The sequence below is a fragment of the Diadema setosum genome, chromosome 17 (assembly GCF_964275005.1).
Source record: "Diadema setosum chromosome 17, eeDiaSeto1, whole genome shotgun sequence".
In the NCBI taxonomy this organism is placed as follows: domain Eukaryota; kingdom Metazoa; phylum Echinodermata; class Echinoidea; order Diadematoida; family Diadematidae; genus Diadema; species Diadema setosum.
In genome coordinates this window covers 3,688,619-3,708,240 of record NC_092701.1, presented here as the reverse complement: position 1 = coordinate 3,708,240, position 19,622 = coordinate 3,688,619, and the positions used below count along the sequence as shown (strand labels likewise).

The window sequence follows — 19,622 nt, the reverse complement described above, 5'->3', positions numbered from 1 at the left end:
CAAGTGAATAACTAAAAGGCATAAACTTTTTTTTTTTTCAAATTGAGGGATAATTTGCCAGTATCCATTCGTCACCTCTCCTTTGATAGTTTGTTAAAGAATGTCGGGGTCTCCTGGAATAACAAAAAAAAAAAAAAAAGATTGGAGTCTTCGCCAAATAGGATAAAAAAGAGCGTAGCAGAAGATGTATGAAAATCATTGATATATCTGACTAGTTTGGCCCAAGTATGCCTTTATATAGATATGTTATCCGTCTGCCTATACCCGCCCGCCTACAGATCAATTTGCAATTTTCTCTGTAACTACAATGTGTGAGATTCAACGGATGAAAACGCTTCATATCGCAGCAATTCACCTTGTGGCTTCTGTTGGTAAAATTATTCTACTCAAAACGGTACATTTTTCATTAAAAATACCTGCTTTCGTTGATGCATCTTCTTTTTCCAAATCCTATCTTGTTGTTATAGACGATTTCATTATTTTCTGTGAATTTATACTATTTCAACAGCTATATGACTACTCCCCCTCCATGTAAAGCAGGCGTGCACTGGCACATTGACCATTTTCTGAATTATTTTCTTGTGAACTTCATTTCAAAGATGGGTGTTTTCCTAGGTTGTTGATCTGAATGTCCACATTTTATTTCTTTTAAGTAGGTGTAGTCGATTTCTGTTTTGTTGAGTGGGAAATGAGGGTGCTTGTGCATTTTCTACGTTAATGCGGGAAGATCTTATGCAGACTTGTACTAAATTGTGTTTATTCTTTTAATGAACACTCACACAAGCAAACACAATCAAAGATATTGAACAGTTCAAGGGGGTGAGCTAGGGCAACTGAGGGGGTAACACCCTGGCAACTTTTTTTTTCCATTTCATATCTTCCTTACGCCATTATTATGGAACGCGCTATACAATTAATTGGTCTATTAGTGGCGCTGCTCACCCTGTCGGCCTCGTTGGCCTTCTTTGTCTAGTGTTGGTCTCTTTAGCCTCTTTTTTCTTGCGTCGGTCTCGTAAGCTTTATTTACGTAGTGTTGGTTCCGTGAGCCTTTTAAGCGTAGTGTCGATCGAACTCATGGGCTTTACAACTCGTGGGCTTATTTTATTTGATGTGGAACTTGTGGGCTTCATGTTAATACTAGGTGTTGAACTCGTGGGCTGTATAACTAGCGGGCTGTATGACCTAGTGAGTTGTATGACTCGTGGATGTCGATCTCGAGGCATGCATCCTTGTCGACAGAGAAAAAACGGGGTCATCCCAGTAGACCGACACCCACGAGTCATACAGCTCACGAGTTCGACATTAAAAATAGGTCCATGAGTCATACCGCTCACGAGTCATAGAGTCCATGAGTTCGACAATAGGAAAATAAAGCCCATGAGACCGACACTATTGTGAAAACAGCCCACGAGTTCCACAGATACAACACGGCGCGTAATGCGTCAGTCTCGTGGGCCTTGCTGGCTTAGTGTCGAACTGATGGGCTGTATGACTCGTGAGGTGTACACACAACTCATGGGCTGTATGACTTGTGAGCTGTATGACTCGTGGTTGGTATGACTTGTGGGTGTCAGTCTCGTGACGTGCACCTAGAAAATTTTTGCTTGTCGGTTAGGTAACTTCATTTCATTTTCATTTTCATTTTATTTCAACAGGTTGATAAAAAGGAAACTTGCTCAGCCATCGGCTGTTATTCTGCAAGTTCGTGCATGTATACAGTATAACAGAATGAGAATGAAGACAGAGATTCAGTAACAGCATATAACAATGATTGAAATAGAACAAAAAAGAGAGAAAAAGCACAAAGAAAGAGAAAAGTATATCTTCAAATAATCAGCACATGAAAAATACAGACGTTGACAAGAGATTGACAAAAAAAACCAAATGTCATTAGTCATCGCGTAACATAAAATGAAACGTTATGATAATTGATATGATGTAGTAATATTACATTATTATTATAATATAACATCAGCAGTTGTAGTTTGATATCTATTTCATTGTATATCATATTTAGCATGATATGCAATGAAATAGATATCAAAGTACAACTGCTGATGTTTCAAATGAAACGTAAAACGTCATAATCTTGATATCATCTTGGAGATCATTCCACACTTTACATCCCCTGTATTGTAAACTTTTAAAATTAGTTGAAAATCTACATAACTCAAATTTTAACATATTGCTTCTGAAAAAAAAATTGTATATTTAAATGAAAACAATTCACACAGACTCTAGGGGTAAACTCCATGAGCAATTTTATGCATTGCATGTAACATTCTGTGTTTTTTGTCTTATTTCAATGGTAGAAATACTTAATTGATCATATGTGACCCTGCACCTCAAAACAAACAAAAAGTCGCCAGACATGAATTTTTAGTTAAGACCATATTCTGAAAGAGCAGACTTTAAGCTTTAAAATGATGTATAACTCAAATCAAATGGACTCTCCTAACCTATCTAAATATTGGAAAGAAAGCACAAACTCAGGGAAAAGTGTGAACGGAGAAAAGAGGCTCTGAAGTACAATGTCTATTCAAGCGCTTAATCTTTACCAAACCGTGCTGGCTGTGCGATGAATGGGACAAAAACAGGACGTAAACCACCAGAGTAACAACAATGAAGGGATATTTAGATTAAAATGAAATAAAGCATGCCTCATGTCCACATTCTGTCCATAATTAATGCCAACTTTCAAAGCAGTATCACTATTCTTTCAAAAGTTGTTAGAGTTGAAAGTGAAGAGTGTGGACAAGGTTTTTCAGAAATGAAAAAGGGATTCTAAAGACACACCTAATCACACTATACTACCAAAAATGTTCGAGATAAACTGCTAAAAAAACCACACTTTCCCGCCCGTTTTATGATACCAAATTTTAGCATAATGTAAAAGAAGACCCGCTCTTTCAGAAAATATGAAAAAGTCAAGTTCGGCTAGGTTGACCCATTTCACTTATTGTCAGTCCTCACTCAAAATCAGTGTGTGCGACTTTATGTTCGTTTTGAGGACGGTGCACGGTCACATATATCAATTGAGTATATGAATATAAGAATGACCCAAGTCCATGGAAGATCATTTCGAGTAAACTAAAAAAAAACTTCATATTTTTTTTATTTGTCCAATAATATTCTATTTAACTGTGATGGGAAGGCAACATTGTAAATACAAATTAGAACATATATTATTATGACAATTAACATTTACATTAATTGTGGAGAGGCCATTTTGTGTGGTGGACTTGGGTCGTTCTTTGATTCATATGGACTTGGGTCAATCTTTGATTCATATACATGATATTCTGCTATAGAGATGGGAGAAGGATGAGAGAGGGCGCTATTATATGAATGTAAGAATGACCCAAGTCCTTCATTCTTACATTAATATAAGATTTAACTCATTCATTTCAGGCACTTCCGGGGGTAATTAGGATTTATCATTTACACACAAGATGAGTCCATGCATAAGCGACAATTTCCTATGTCAAACTGAATTTGGCCAAAAATTGGACTTGGGTCGTTCTTATATTCATATACTCAATTATTGCGTTGAACACCTTCAATTGACTTTCAGAACTTCTGAATTACTTCAAGGCCTTCCCACGGAAACCTTTATAGCTGTGACTTTTACGAGTAAGATTTCGTGATTAATCGTGATAAAGGCCTTGGAGACATCCAGAAATATAGCAATTGTATGTGAAAAAAAAAAAATCTAATGAGGTGGTGACCCTTTTTATATATTACAGAATAGCACGACTAGTATGATATTTACCTCGAAATCACACCTGAAACTAAGCCCATTTAAAAGAACGATTTAAAAATATATGTCTTTTTCGGAAACATTTTTTTTCTAAATAATAGAGAAACCACTGGGAACAGTTAAACTGGCCGTTCAAGATTCAAGATTCAAGATTAAAATTCATTTTAACTTCCATCAAAAAAACAATGAAATAATATACAATGCATATGTACAGGATATTTGTAATAATTGCAGAATGTGATTTAACAAAGTACATTATGAAAATGAGTAGCAGATGAAAAAACTAGAAATGTCGCTATGGCGACTGGTATGCCTCCGCCATAATGCATGGTTTTCCAAATAGGTCTAAAGCACAATGTCTTGACAATGTGTGATGACAGTTTCACATAACTGGCAAAATATTAAAATGACAGGTTTGTCACACATGCATTGAATGTTCGCTTTCCTTGAACTAGGTTTATTTGGATTAATGGCTATACTGTCTAATAAGAGTGCAGGTATCTGGGGATTTGTACCCAACTTTTGACCCTTTTATAAGTTTAAAGCAGAAGTGAAATTTAACACTTTCACTTGACCTTTGACCTTTTGGCCTTTGACTTTTGACAAGAAACTTCCCAGAGAATCTGTATTGGGTAATAAATGCATACACTAAGTTTCAAGAAAAAATCCTGCTGGCATTGCATAGATAAGAGGGAAATAATGGCATTTTGATGAGTGGACCTTGACCTTTGACCCATGACCTTTGACCCATGACCCCTAAATTGATCACTGCCAGTCAGTGCATGCATATATACTAAGTTCCATGAAGATACCTTGAAATATCTGTGAGATATGGAGAAAAAAGTGAAATTTTAACATTTTCACTTGACCTTTGACCCTTGACCTTTGACCTCATGACCCAAAACTCTCTCTGGGGAATCTTTATTTGATAGTTCATGTATACACCAAGTTTCAAGAAAATACCTCCAGGCATTGCAGAGATATAGGGGAAATAGTATAATTCTGAGCATTTGACCTTGACCTTTTGACCTTTGACCTCGAGCGTGTGCACCCAAAAGTTGATAGGCACAACTTCACCCACTCATACATATACATGCCAAGTTTCATTAGGATACCTCTCACAGTTTTTTAGATACGCTGTCCACAAAATTGATTACGGACGGACGGACGGACGGACGGAAGGACGGACGGACGGACGGAAGGACGGACGGACGGACGGACGGACAACCCGAAAACATAATGCCTCCGGCGACACTTCGTGGCGGAGGCATAAAAAAACCGCAATTATGTCTTTGCTTACATATAGATAGAGCGTATGATACAAATTAACTATTATAAGAAGGGGATGATAATAGAGGATCCCACTAACATCCAAAGCTTGTACGATATGGGATCCTCAGAAAATACACAAAGCAGCAATACAAAACAAAATAAAACGAATCGATGTCAACTGACATGAACTCAAAATAATTGGGAAGGGAAATGGAAAGGAAAAAGAAAAAAAAAGAACTACAACATTTGTACAGCACGTGTCATTGTGGACGCAAGCAAGCTGGATTCCATGATGTAAAATTAAACAAAAAAAACAGGATGTTAGTCACCAGAGTAAAAAAAGAATGAAGGGATTATCAAATAAAAGTGAAATTAGGTGTGCTGTATCAACACTTTCTGTTCATAATTAATGCCAAATTTCAAAGCAGTAACATCATCCTTTCAAAACTTATTTGAGTTTAAAGTGAAGAGTGTGTTCAAGGTTTTTAAGAAATTAAAAGGGGACACATACCTAATCACACTATTCTACCAAACAAGTTCAAGATAAACTGCTGAAAAACACACATTTTATAATCCCAAATTGTAACATGATGTAGAAGAAGACTTACTCCTTCAGAAAATATGAAAAAGTCAAGATGGGTTAGGTTGACTCATTTCACCTATTTTCAGTCTCCACACAAAATCAATGTGTGCGACTTTTTCTTCGATTTGTGGTGCACGGTCACATAATTTATGATACGGTGTGATTTCTTTTGTAATAAAGGTAATTGATCTAGACGTGTTTTATATGAATTTCCCCAGGCGAGAATGTCGTAATTCAAATATGGAAGTATTAAAGATGAATATAATGTAATCAGGGACGATAAAGGAAAATAAAATTTAAGTTTATTAATCAGACAAGTATTACCTGAAATACTTTTACATAATATACCGTCAATATGGAATTTCTATGAAAGCTTATTATCAACTGTAATTCCAAGAAATTTGGAATCTAATTTGTGTTTTCATGATTATTCTACTCGGGAAAGATATAACCTGAGAATGCTATTAGCCCGTTTAACAGTTAGAACCCATTCAATTCGTTTTACAGGTGTAAATGAATGGAATTCAATCAATCCAGATCTCAAATCCAGCACTACACTTTCTCGCTTCAGAACATTATTCAAACAACATACTTTTAAGAAACTGTTATCCATGTCTGAATAGACTGCTTGCTACCAAATGTCTTCAACTGTTCACTTCTTTGATCCTGACATTGCTACTGAATGAGTGTGTTGGGTGTGCGCTGCATGGGTGCGAGTGATAAGAATGTGGTGTGTGTGTGTGTGTGTGTGTGCGTGTGTGTGCATAGTATAGGGCTGATAAGTATTTTTTTTTTGCATATATATATTTTTTTTTTTTCATTTTCATTTTTGCACAATATGCTATTTAGCAACTGTATTTTGTATAATTTTGTTTTGGGCCCCAACAACAAGCACCAGATGCTTCAAAAGGGTCCCGGCATTAATTTCCAAATATGTGCATGTATGTTTCTACACATTGTTTTTGTTTTTACTGTGTACATAATGTACTTTTGATTTATTTTGTGCCGAATAAATTGAATTGAATTGAATTGAAATTTTACATAGAAAACATTTTCGAGTGGAGTACCATCTGAAACAACGTCAGCAAGAATGCCTCAGTAGAATTGCTAAAAAGCATGTATTTTGTTATTTGAAGATCAAGAGATAGCTTTCTTGCTTTTATCCACTAGGCGACATTTTCTTACTCTGAATTAATTGCATTTATTATGCTTATTGTATTTACAAGGTTAAGAGGATTATTGTGCGAAATAAAAAAAAAAACAAATTTGAGTCATCTGCAAAGAGTAATCTGCAAAGAAATAAAAGAAAGAATATCAAATATTTTTTATACTTTATTACTATTTCTTTTTCAAAATAACATTGGTCATAGAGGTGTGAGTCGCACCTACCACGTATGCAGTTTATAAATTGATCACATACAGTAAACTACAGAAGAACGCGTTAATTATTGCTGTACCCACCAAAACATGAGTTATATATGGGGACGGGCAGTGAATTGTCCAACATAAAAGTGAATCCTCATACTAATTAGGCTTCTTTTCAAAACTTCAGTTTTCCATGCATTGTAATTCATTTTGAGAACTACCGTGTTAGTTGACGCACGGATGGAAGCATGCATGCACATTTGACAAGTAAGTGGTGGGCTAAATGTGATATCCGTGCAGATCTGCGTAAAGCTAACGAGAGCATGGTAGTATACGTTGGAATGGCAAAATTAGTGGGGGCATGTAATGACATAAACAAGTCTTCCTCATAAGCAAAAAAAAAAAAAACAAAAAAACCTTGGGCTTACAGGTAACACATATGCCTGCTAACAAGGTGAATTTAACGAGCAAATTTTGGGAGTCAAGAGGCAAATGTTCTTGTATTTTTTTTTTAATTACTGGAGTCTCTGGAGATGTGTGGTGGTTTGAGCTGGGGTTTACTGGTTTCTGTGATTTACAGTCATCCAGTAGTTGCTTATTTCAACTTACTTGTCGTTGTACGTGTAGGACTGTGTTTCATTTAAATAAAAAAAAATGAGGTTCTGGCAAACTACTGACCTGAACGTGCCACTATTCTGGATCCCCGTCAAAGTTCGCGCAACATCGACATTTACGGCATTCAAAAAAAAAAAAGGGGGTGCTCCTTTTTTTGGAGCCCCATATTACTTGCAACTCATGTTGTGCATTGTGTACAGTACATACACCAAAAAGGAAGGTTTCAACCACCCAAACTAGCGCTCGTGTCGTCTCTTAGTGCAAGTATCCATAGGCGTAAGGATAACACAAGCAGGATGACGTGCATCGTGCACTATCACGTGTTGCGAAATGTCCTGCAGCAAAGTATATGCGCCCTAATTTCAGAGTTTTTATTTTTTTTTTTATTGAAACTAGTCTCTTTTTTTGTTGTTGTTGTTGTTGTACCCTATTTCAGAATTGTTTGGGAATGATTCGGAAACTACTCCGTCTAAGAATTATTGCAGGAAAAAAGAGAGTAAAAGACCCCCTAGTTCAAGAAATTTTCTGGGATTTTTCCCGAGAACTGAGAACCCAAAATATACAACTTTCCCGAAAATCGGAAACGTGCAAGCTTTACCAATGACCATGAGAAGGGGGCACCCTGGGTCAGGCCAGTATACACTGCCTTGCCTGCCAGTGTCGACCTTGTAGAATATAATGGAATTAATACAAAATACGGCACGATGAAGACGTAAGCGTTTGTGCAATATTAAGCTGTACTAATGTAATCAAGTTCATATCAAGTGTACATAAAGGGACCTAGCAACAGGCATTCCATTAACCTGTTTCTGATGACGAAAAACATATCATACAGATCTATTGTTCAATGAACTTTAAGAATATTAATGGTCGATAACGGTGAACCCCTCCCCGTTAGAAGAAGCACCACTTCCAAAAAAGAGCTTACATTTCTCACATTTCCCAGAAATTGTAGTAGAAAAAAAGAATGTTTCATTTCACTTGCCAAATGAGCATAACATCAAGAAAGTTAAAATTCCGCTCACCATGACCCTCTAACCGATAACCCCATGTTCTTGAAGTTGATTGCAATTATTTCAAATATGCTTGCTCATTGACGACTTTGAGTGACAGAAGGAACGGAGATGTTAGACATGAACGAATTTGAATGACTATTGACGAATACCGGGGATCGATCTGATTTTAGTCGAGTGTAAAGCATACTCTTTCCTTATCTCCTCTTGAAATGTAAACATTTTCACATGTAAAAAAAAAGCAAGACAAAACCTTGCATTACCATCTTAAACTATTTGTCGCTATTGGAACAAGTTGTATCACTCACCACTTTGTCCCAGTGCATCATGAACACAACTCCTAAGTTCGTATGCTCTGACGAGTTTGGCGATAATTTGTATTCTTTCCATAGTTTTTCCACTGCACTGGTTGCCTCCTCAGTATGACATTCGAATGCAACGTCAATGCATAAATCCTGGTTACCTTCCTCTATCAAACCATGAATGATATCAAGGCCAAGTTCCTGTTTTAACGCTGAGGCGAAGTAGAGTAGGTAACGGAACTCCTGAGATCGAGGAAGAAGTTTGTACTTCAGATGGTCATACTTCGGACGATCCTTGGAGAATAGATTTGTTATATATACCCCTGCAGTATATTCCTGGAACAATTTGTGTGGAAACGAAACAGTTGACTCAACAAAAGATGAAGTGTTGGCATGTTGCCGACGCTCCCTACCGATGACTTTTTTTTCTGTTGTCAAAACTCCGACCATGACGCACGTTTGCATGGCATCCCCACACTCTCTGAATTGTTCTTCAGGAAATGAAAAATGTCTGTCCAATAAACCGTTTAGTGCTATCTCACTTACGTCTTGAATTGCCTTACTAGCTTCCTTTACTTTTTCAGATATGTCCTGTTTCTGCAAACTTTCACACGATTTTGATGCGTAGTGGTCTTTCAGAAAAGAAATCATTGCTCCAAAAATCTCCGAGAAAGTTTGCATTTTCATCATTTCTCGTCGCCTCTCTTCACTGAGTTCCTCCCACATAAGGCAAAGCATTGCGCAGTAAATTGGAAACGGGGCCATGTTTGACCGGATGACATCATTTTCCTCAATAAAGCTGATCAAGTTTTCAGCAACAGCTCCTTTCTTCCTACTATAGAAGTATTTCCTGATGTATGTCGATAAGTTATCTTTCTTAAATCCTTCGACTTTGATAAAGGTGTAATCATCAGCAAGACACTTGGTCAGTGTGAATTCATGTATACGCCATGGCCTTGAGGTCACAATGACTTTGCAAGACTTATATTGTTCCGATACAAGAATGCGAATTACGTCACTGCTGCTTCCGTGTTCTAGGTTCCCGCTGAATTCGTCAAACCCATCAAACAACAGGAGAACGTTATGTAGATTTTTTGAAATGTAGTCGTCTATCAGGTTTGGTGTTGTTTCATTTGAATCAGAGAGATATCTTTCCACAATACTACCAATACTTTTGTTGACATCAACAACATCTCGAAGAGGAACTAGAATCACCATATCAAGATCCTTGAGTATTTTTCCCTGGCACCAGTCCCAGGCAATCTTGGCACAAAGTGTTGTTTTGCCAGCACCTCCGTCGCCTTTAATTAGAAGGCGCTTTGAAAGATTTGCATTTCCCTCATTGGTCAAAAGGTCCTTGTATGATAATGTCCTTTTCTGATTACTGCTTAAGTCGATCAGACTCAGATTGGTATAGATATCATCCAAGTTTACACGTTCCATAAAGTTAAGGGGATCAACAGTGACCTTGCGTCGCGTCTTACGGTAATACGCCTTCAGATCTTCTTTGCATCGTTTCACTTGTTTCTTTGTCATAGCCGGGTTTACTGATCCTTGAACGCAAACAGAAAGGACAGACAAAGGTAAGGCAGTCAACCATGTAAGTTAGTTAAGGTTCATCCACCCTATGCTCTCAATTACTTATAACGACCAAAAACAAAATAATTTCGTGACTTTATATGAAATACCGAAAAAAAAAAATGTTGATAAAGCGTAACTGATTTGTAAATCACATGTTCTGCAAATATCTCAGACCAGTTACCGTTTTGCGAAACCACAAAAGTTGATTTGACTGGAAGGCACAGTCACTATTCTTTTTATCAAAAGAAAATAACGAAAACGAATGTTTTGTTTTTTATGACACTTAGAAAAAAAAATATATATATGTTGTTGACAAGTTTCTGGTCATTTTTCAAAGTCAAACTTAATCCAAGAAAATATGTTATACCGATATTTTCATACAAAACGTTGATGACTTTATAAGACACAAAAGAACAGAGAGGATATTTAAAAAATGTTATTTTCAACCCACTCTTTCCCAGATTATGAAGTCCCTACAGACTGTGATAATTAGTAGGATTCATTGTAACCACTTTTGTGTGGCACTGGGGATACTTTGTCACTTTTCAAGTGGGTTTGAACTGTGAAATATACATCTAGATCGTAATGCAGCTTCACAAGAAGCTTCAGAACATAATTTGCCATACTTTGGAGGAAAAGAGCCTTTAGATATAAACTGTAGAACTCAAGCATAAGAAGGCCTCCTCCAGGTATACTGAGTTCAGGACGATCTAATGTTGTTTGCTTGATAAAATGAATCGAATAAAATGGAATACACTACCACCCTTTCCAAAAATCAAACAAACAGAAACACACACACACAAGCAGAAGTAGTACAATTGTTGTCGATTCGTGCATTCAATGATTGACTTTTTTTATACACTCTGTAGATGATTATGGAATAAACAAATAAAAGAATAGCAATTTATTGTGGTTGTTACCGGAAATTCTAAGGCCAAATTCCTCCCTTCTCTCTTTTTTGATTTTGATTTCAACCAAAAATTAGATCACAAAATAAGAACAAGCGTGTTGAGGTATCTCATACCCATCATCAATCCTTCCACGTCTGATCGCTGTGTTCTGGCTTGTCCCCTACAGCAATTCCAGCTGCATCCTGTGAGAAATAACACACACACACACACACACACACACACACAAAAAAAAAACCGACGAGAGCATCAACAACAAATCAAAACCCAATGTGAATGGGCAGGGGGGAATCCAGAAATTCCGTATGGGGGAGGGGGAGCAAAGCAAGGTGCCATTTCATCCGCTGACAAGCAAACAAAAACGGCTTGAGCTCAACTCTCTGGTGTACACTTTGATAAAAACAAATATATATTTATTTATATATAATTACAAAGGGGACGCCCCCCCCCCCCCTTCCTTGATCTTCCACTGATGAGGCAGACGATATGTGTGATAATAATTATATGCCTTCGTTCAATCAAAATCACAATATTCAAGTCGATTGTTGTAGTCACTTACTTGATAGTGTCTGTCGAGCGTTTCAAAATTCACCACCGTAATGTTAGCGTAACATGAACAGTTACAGTATATTTCTGTTTAATTTGTTTTCTAATTATAGTTATAAATTTATTTCATTACTATTATGCTACACGTGTATGATACAGAACTGATTGACTAGCGTTATTTGTACTGGAAAGGAGCGATTATCAATATCAAAAGGAAGATGAGATAATTTATTTTTAGATTTTATGAGATAATGAGAAACCTTTAAAGAAATATGAACAAGCATGTAATTCTATGGGGGATTCAACGTTTATTTGATGAAAACTGGTTTTTAAAAGGCTGAATATCCCAAACAGAGCAAGCCTAACTAAAGTGTGGACCAACCTTTTATTAGGATCGCTTTGTTGTACTTTGTTGTACTTTGTTTTTCGACGTCTCAGTTATTCCAAAACTTATCTTGTTCTAATAAACTTTCAGTTCCTCTTAGAATGGTGTGCTCTGTATTATGTTATCAATTTCATTAGTGTTTTTTGTTGGTTTTTTTTTTTTGGTTTTTTTTTTTGGAGGGGGGCGGGTACCTCGCAAAAAAAGTTAAAACTCCAATTTCCATCTCCACCAATACTACACCATCCCTTTAACCTAACGCAGATCACGTGTTATTCACTTTGATTTTGTCAAATTGGTTACCAAGTCTGTCAATTTCCACACCTTTCCGTGGTAGGTATTCAGGATGATATTTTTGCAGAAAGATTCCAACAAGGAGAAACAGGATGGCTAGAGCGACAGGCACACCGATGGCTAGACCAATGACGAGACCCATATTGCCATGTTTTTCTGAAATTCGAAATAGGTATACATGTTATTTGAAACACCTTTCTTCCATTACTAGAATTTGAAGGCATTAAAATTTCACGTCTTTTATATTGCCAAAGAAGTACTTGATTGTACAGATCCAACCGTCATACGTATTTTGGCATTTTATTCAGAAAAATCACTATAAAAAGGAGTGAGCTCATTCTTTATCTAACTTTGTGAAAGCAATTTCTATGTATTTGTCTGCAATATTGAAAAAAAAAAGATACTTCCATGATTGATGGCCTAAACAAATGTTTGCTCAAAATTATGCAATCAGATTGATCTTCCCAAAAACAATTTATAATGCAAATGTTTGTTACAAGAGATTTTGAGTACTTTTAAAGTCATTTTATGCTATGACTGTTCATCAATACCAAACTCTATATTCATGATCATGATTTCATGACGAAACACAAACTATCGGTAACTTTTCACCCAACCTGATGGAGACAGAACGGTGACTTCAGCTGTCGAAATTCCATGAAGAGGATCACCGGTAGCCACGCATATAAAGGTTTCTTCTGTTCCGTCATGCACAAACACAGTGATAGCCTCGAACCTCTCGTATGTGTCGTCAGATAGTGTCGTCTGGTGCGCAACTGTCGAGTTAAGTATCTCCCCCGTCTCCTTAGACCATAACATTGAAATGTTAGGCTTGAATTCACTGACGACACACGTTAGGTTAACGGAAGGAGTGTTGGAGGAAGTTTGGTATGTGCACCGGCTTTTATTGGATTGGCTCTCAGCGACGCATTCCTCGATAACATGTTTTGAGGCCATCGCTTTTAAAAGAATGAATAGTATTAAAACGGCATGATTTTGTCATCTTACGTGGGAATCTAGAACAAATATTGAAGATACAAAATGTAACAAACGTAGAAAAAAATGAAGCATATGCATGACAGACCTACGCTTACATATAACAATGTGCACAGTGTATAGCGATCGCCATAGCTGCCCAGCTTTAATTGCCTTCAGTCTCCTCTTCATAATCATATTCTGCTGCACTTAATTACAAGTCTTACAAAAGGCGAGAATGGTATTGAGGTTAAAAGGGTGGTGCAGTTTTCGTTGAGATGGGGGTTAAGATCTTGATTAGAAATGTGAAAGAATAAAGGGCATACAATTACAAGAGGAATTAAGAAGTTCATTTCATGAAAAATCGACCACCGAGCTTTCGCCCGACAGCAAGTGTTGGTTCTAATCCTTATAGCATGCAGCGGGTACTGCTTTGTTATTCAAATTCATGAAATTCTTCCGTCGAGAGTAGTGGAGATGACGCCTGTCCGGTGATCAGGAGGTCGTAGGTTCGAATCCTGCTCCAGTATGTACGCCCATGATTTTTTATCATGGCTACTACTAAAACACTGATCAATTCAGTGCTTATTTACGTCGATGTGGGGCAATTTGTCAATCAGTTGCAATGAAAACATCTCGACGGAAGAATTTCATGAATTTGAATAAGAAAACAATGTGTTTCGAATCATTTTTTGCGTACTGAATTTCGTTTCTGTTTTGAGGACTGCATCAGTCATTCATGCCCTCCTTCGTTGGTGGAGAGGACAGAAAAACAAGACAGTAAACATAAAACACATTTGCGTTTTCCAAAAAGAACATCACCTACTTCGCATGAGACGAAAGTTCCATTATTGGTTCATGAAATTTACTCACCAATTACTTCTTTCTCTGACCTGCTCCCTTGCATCTTAATATGCCATAAGAGCGAATTTAGCAACTTTGATTACGATTAGAGAACCACAGTAAATCGTGCATCATTGTTTTACACTTAAATCATTTCAAGTCTCATATGTTTAACCGGAATTCTCATAAGTGATTGTCATGGTTGTACAGATAGGCAAGAGTGAGATGGATTTGGGGGGGGGGGGGGGAGGTATCTTTGTTGCAATTTTATCGGCAACTATATTGGATGACGGTTCTCATTTCTGGCTCGAAACTTTCATTCAACTCCTTTCTTTGAAAAATCCACGCCTCTGCAAAGAGTGTTATAATAACAATACATTTCTTACAATCAACCATCAAGAAAGTGGAATTCGTAAAGTCATCGCGATTCGTCAGCACCACGTCGCAATGATAAAGACCCTCATCAGCAACCTCTAAGGTGGTAATGACGAGGCTGAAGTTTTTGTCGATGTCGAACCGTTCCTCCCTGCTCTCAAAGTTTCCACCAAAGAAAGCAGCCTTGACCGTCGGCGGCTGCTGATCTGAGTCACTCTCCTTGGACCAGAACACAGCGAGAGGCTCCTCCTGGATGTCACATCTCAGTCGGATGTCCTCCCCTTTCCATCCCCGAACGTTGGGCTCAGTGCCTATCACTGAGGCTGGACGATTAAAATGTGAGTAAAGAAGACTCGTGTTGTCGTAAATAAATGACAATAAACAGATGAATAAATACGTATATCATACACAAATATGCTGGAAAAGTACGGAATGAAAGATTCAAATAGAATCACATAATGGTGAATATAAGAATATCTTTATAAAAGATGAGCAATCCTGAATCTGATATGAAAAGCTTTGTCGCATGGTTTATTAAAAGGCCAGTCTTTCCTCACTTTTAGTAAATCGTTTACCTACTATAGGGCGTCAACCTTGCATTTCTTTTTCATTTCGATATCATTATCGTCGGTCGCATGATAAAAAAAAAGCTTGCTTACAGCTTATCATCATGAGAGTAGAATTCGAGAAACTCTCAAAGTTCCTCAGCGTAACATCACAATGGTAGAGACCCGTATCTGCCACCTTCAAGTCAGTGATGACAAGGCTAAAGTTCTTGTCGATGTGGAACCGGTCATCCTTCCTCTGAGCCTTTCTATCGAAGAATGTAGCCTTTGTCTTCCACTCTTGCTGATCTGTGATGTCCTCCTTAACCCAGACCACAGAGAGAGGCTCATCCTGGATTTCACATGGTAGTCGAATATCTTCCCCTTCCCGCCCGTGAACGTAGGGGGCCGTGTCTAGGAAGCACAAGGTCATTACACATATTATGCTAACACCTAAATTACACAAAAAGTACTCTTTGAAGGCATGATACATGGACGTCAAAGTGCGATAAAGCCGCTTTGAGAAGCGGATAGATTTGATTAAAAAATATTATATATCATAAGATTTCATAACATCATAAATAGGCTACATGTATAATATTTGCATAAATGACGAACAATTTTTCATTTAAGGGTTATTTATGAACACCGATGAGCAACGTCTTACATGAACGCTCCATTAATGTAAGTTCCTCCAAAGTTCTGCCGTTGCCAGTATAATAGCTTGTAATCTGAGCGAAATGGCGATGGCAGGTAATTGCAATCACTTGACGCGGAGATTCTGCTTCATCCCCGTAATAAGGAACAGGATATCGACTGCTAATCTTAAACCTTTTCTCTCTCCTCTTGTCTACTTTCACAGGTCATGATATAAACGTTCAACAGCCAGCTGATAGCTGCAAACGGGTGAAGAGACTTAAAAGTTACCCCTGTTTTTACCAAGGGTGGTCACAACATATATATATATATATATATATATATATATATATATATATATATATATATATATATTGTGTATAGAATATAAAATGCAACTGATCATCTTAAATCTTTTCCAGTGAAAAGTACACGCGGCTTATAAAAACGGTGTTATTACCCGCAATCACATTTAGAAGTCTCCTAATTACCCACTAACCAGTCTTAATGTTACTAAAACAAATTTCGATAGTTTCATGAAATATCACAATGAGTGAGTGTGAATGATAAATTTAACAATTTGTTTCACAAATTCATATACAAGATAAAACTTTTTAAATATAGGTATATGCGCCTGATACTGTTTTTGTGATGTTGGGTGTGTGCTTGTTTTGTTCGTTATTTTTGTTGTAGAAAACATCTGCTACTGGCGCTGAAAATGAATTATTATTCTTGGTAAAAATTCGCCGCGGACGAATACCAGTACCAGTACAGCGATGTCTTGCATGTTGCTTCCCTAATGTATTGTATTACCGAGAAACTTCCCTCACGTTGTCCTTACTGAAATAATTAATTTCGTTTGAAAAAAAAAAATGCAAAGTCAGACAACTAAATTCCGCCGCCTTAGGAAAAGGGAAAACATACATCGATTCAAAATAGATTCACTGTTTTGTTCCCGTCATTTGGAATTCACTAATTCCAATTAAAGCGATGCGCCTTATGCTTTTCGAAAGTGAAGTGAATGGGTCCCTAAAAGCTATTAAAACACGGGAGAGAGAGCTTCGGCTTCCCAGAATGGTTGGATGCTATACTAAATGTAGTGTTCAAATTAAAAGACAAACCCGAGTTCATAAGATGTAGAAAATCATGACATTTTATGCAATATGGCTATTCATGTTGAAGCTTTCTAAAAGGGTGTGTACTCATAAGCGATATGCACCTTTTCAAATGCTCATTTTCGCAATGCGTCCCTATAAAAATGGACTTCATGCAATATTCAAATTACTCTTCTCCTGTACCATACAGAATGCAGACCAACGTATTTTGGTTATTTTCCCTCTTTTTTATGCACCTCAGGTAACCTTTACCTGACACGATTACAAGTTCACAGAAGTAACACTTACCAGCAAAATCACAGAACACAGCAGCGGTCAATGTTAGGAGCAGAACGAGATCGTATATTCTATCCCAGCTTCTATCCATTATACGTAGTCTACAATAGAGACATTTTACACCGTAAAGTGAGTACAAGTTTTGATTCCAACGTCCTGCAAGCCTGTCCAATAATCACAACGCTCACATTTCCAAAAAAGGGGGGAAAAATCAAGCATATCCCATGCAGGAACCATGCAGAGAAAAAAGGGATTCCTTCGGAAAGGATAGTGTAAGAAAGGAAATTACCCGCTCTACAGCTTGTGTGCTATTAGTTTGTTCACGTCTCTGTGTCTCGAACATGACTTAATACGTGGCATAGCACGTACTGTTAACATCTTGATATGTATGATATTGATGGAAACATAGTTCACATTTTAATGAGGTTTACGTGTGTATTGATAGTGTTTGATAATGATCTCAAGTGATGCGCAGCACGACAAAGTAGATAATGCTTCAATGTTGTTTACCTTGTTCTCGACCAAAGGCCAATTCTAAATGTAACTTGCGTTATGGAGATGATGTGTGCAGTTTAACACAATACGTAATAAAGTATCTAATATAACTTTATTATTGCGATAAAGTGATAACACTTAAACCCTTCACTAATTCCGCGCACTATTTAATGCAAACTCAGATTCACACACGTACATCTTATTGGTATATGCATGTTCCACCTGAAATTAAATGACGCTTTACAACATCATCCATGTCACCTGTGTCAGTGAATATTGAATTGACACCCTTTTGGGGATAAAAGGATATCAAATGTTTGTATTAGCACGTGATTGAAGCTTCTATAGAGTCTCAATTAACGTAACAATAATTTCAGTGAACAGCATTTCCTGATGAAATAATAAGCATCAATTCGCTATAAACATCAAACTTTATGTCATCGTTATGAATTCGTTCAATGCCAAGATGGTACCGTTATACCATATCAGTGTGATATTGTGTAATACGTAATGTCGGTTTTTCATAAAAGAAAAAAAATTACTGACATTTTATATGATCATATTGTGTCCTTTGTCCTCACTTGCAATCTACTATACTTTTATCTTTGGGATACAGACTCATCAAGGTAAGGAAAACAAATCAATCAGTGAAAACAGTAAAGCTTTTATGATTCTAGCCTGTTTTTTCAATAGTTTGAATCATAATTATCATGTGAGTAAGAAATGAATACATAATCTATCTTAAAAATGATTCAAGTGAGATGAGGTAAAATCTTTCAGGAGTATAAAGAAAAGAATTGTTTGTAATGGTGTGTGCATGCGTGTGTGTGTGTGTGTGTGTGTGTGTTGATTTTGTTCTTGCTTTTTATGTCTGTTTTTGTTTTCGTCTTTGCTTTTGCATACATTTGCATACCAAAACGCCAACGAAACGTTCCAAAGTCTACCAAACACAAACACAAAAATCTCGTACAAAATCATTTTTCCTGATTTATCATGCCGTCTTATGTTTCCCATAGTTATATTTGTAAATCATTCACATTGTTTAAACAACCAGGTATCAACGAGGTTAGGCATGTGGTCTGTGTTTCATGTGCCTAAACGCAAACAGTGCTGTTGTCGTCAGCATTTAATTCATTATTGGTCTAAACTTTGGAACAATCAGCCCCAAGATTTTTCGTCACATTTTTGCAACATAATGTGTTACATGTATTTATTCAACTTGCTTTAATCATTTGTATTTGTATTTTTGTTGTTTTATTGCTACTCTGTTTCTGTGTACCATGTTTTTGTTTTTGTTTCAGTTAATGTCCTGCATCAAATGGGCATGATCGTCGAAAGGTAGACCTGTTAGCTATACAGTTAATCATCATCATAATAGGCTGTCCCCTCCCATTCCCATCTCGTTTGCATTCGAAGTCAAGACAAGGCGTTCCGTTCAAATGATTTTTGTCAACACTCTATACTTACATGGTTCATTTTCGATTTTTAAGCGTTCAATTTCATTTCATGTTGGTGAGTTTCATTATGTTGAAGGCTTGTTATCGAAAACAAAATACGACTTGGTTGTATGCGCCTTTTTTGTGTAATTTCCATAACTCTAACCTTTTCCCCATTTTCGGATTAAGGAATCATCGGAATAACAAACCTTCGCAAAAACAAACCTTATTATTGTAATAATTCTGATTGACAAACCTTGCGAAAACGAATTATATTTTATTTTCGATTAAAGGACCCTTTCGAA

At 36.9% G+C, this 19,622-nt stretch overlaps 2 protein-coding genes across 2 annotated transcripts in view; both read right to left on the bottom strand.

Annotated features, from left to right (window-relative positions):
* LOC140241069 (uncharacterized) overlaps window positions 1-9,675 on the bottom strand; it is a 30,381-nt gene extending 20,706 nt beyond the window's left edge. The window contains exon 1 of the mRNA XM_072320838.1: window positions 8,917-9,675. Within this exon, the coding sequence (XP_072176939.1) occupies window positions 8,917-9,675 (759 nt within the window). The remainder of the gene's footprint in view (window positions 1-8,916) is intronic.
* The window catches only part of LOC140241068 (uncharacterized), a 107,553-nt gene extending 91,761 nt beyond the window's left edge, over window positions 1-15,792 (bottom strand). The window contains exons 1-3 of the mRNA XM_072320837.1: window positions 15,470-15,792; window positions 14,826-15,166; window positions 13,239-13,580 (exon numbers count right to left, since the gene is read on the bottom strand). Coding sequence (XP_072176938.1) covers window positions 13,239-13,580; window positions 14,826-15,166; window positions 15,470-15,792 — 1,006 coding nt within the window. The remainder of the gene's footprint in view (window positions 1-13,238; window positions 13,581-14,825; window positions 15,167-15,469) is intronic.
* Between the last annotated feature and the right edge of the window lie 3,830 nt (window positions 15,793-19,622).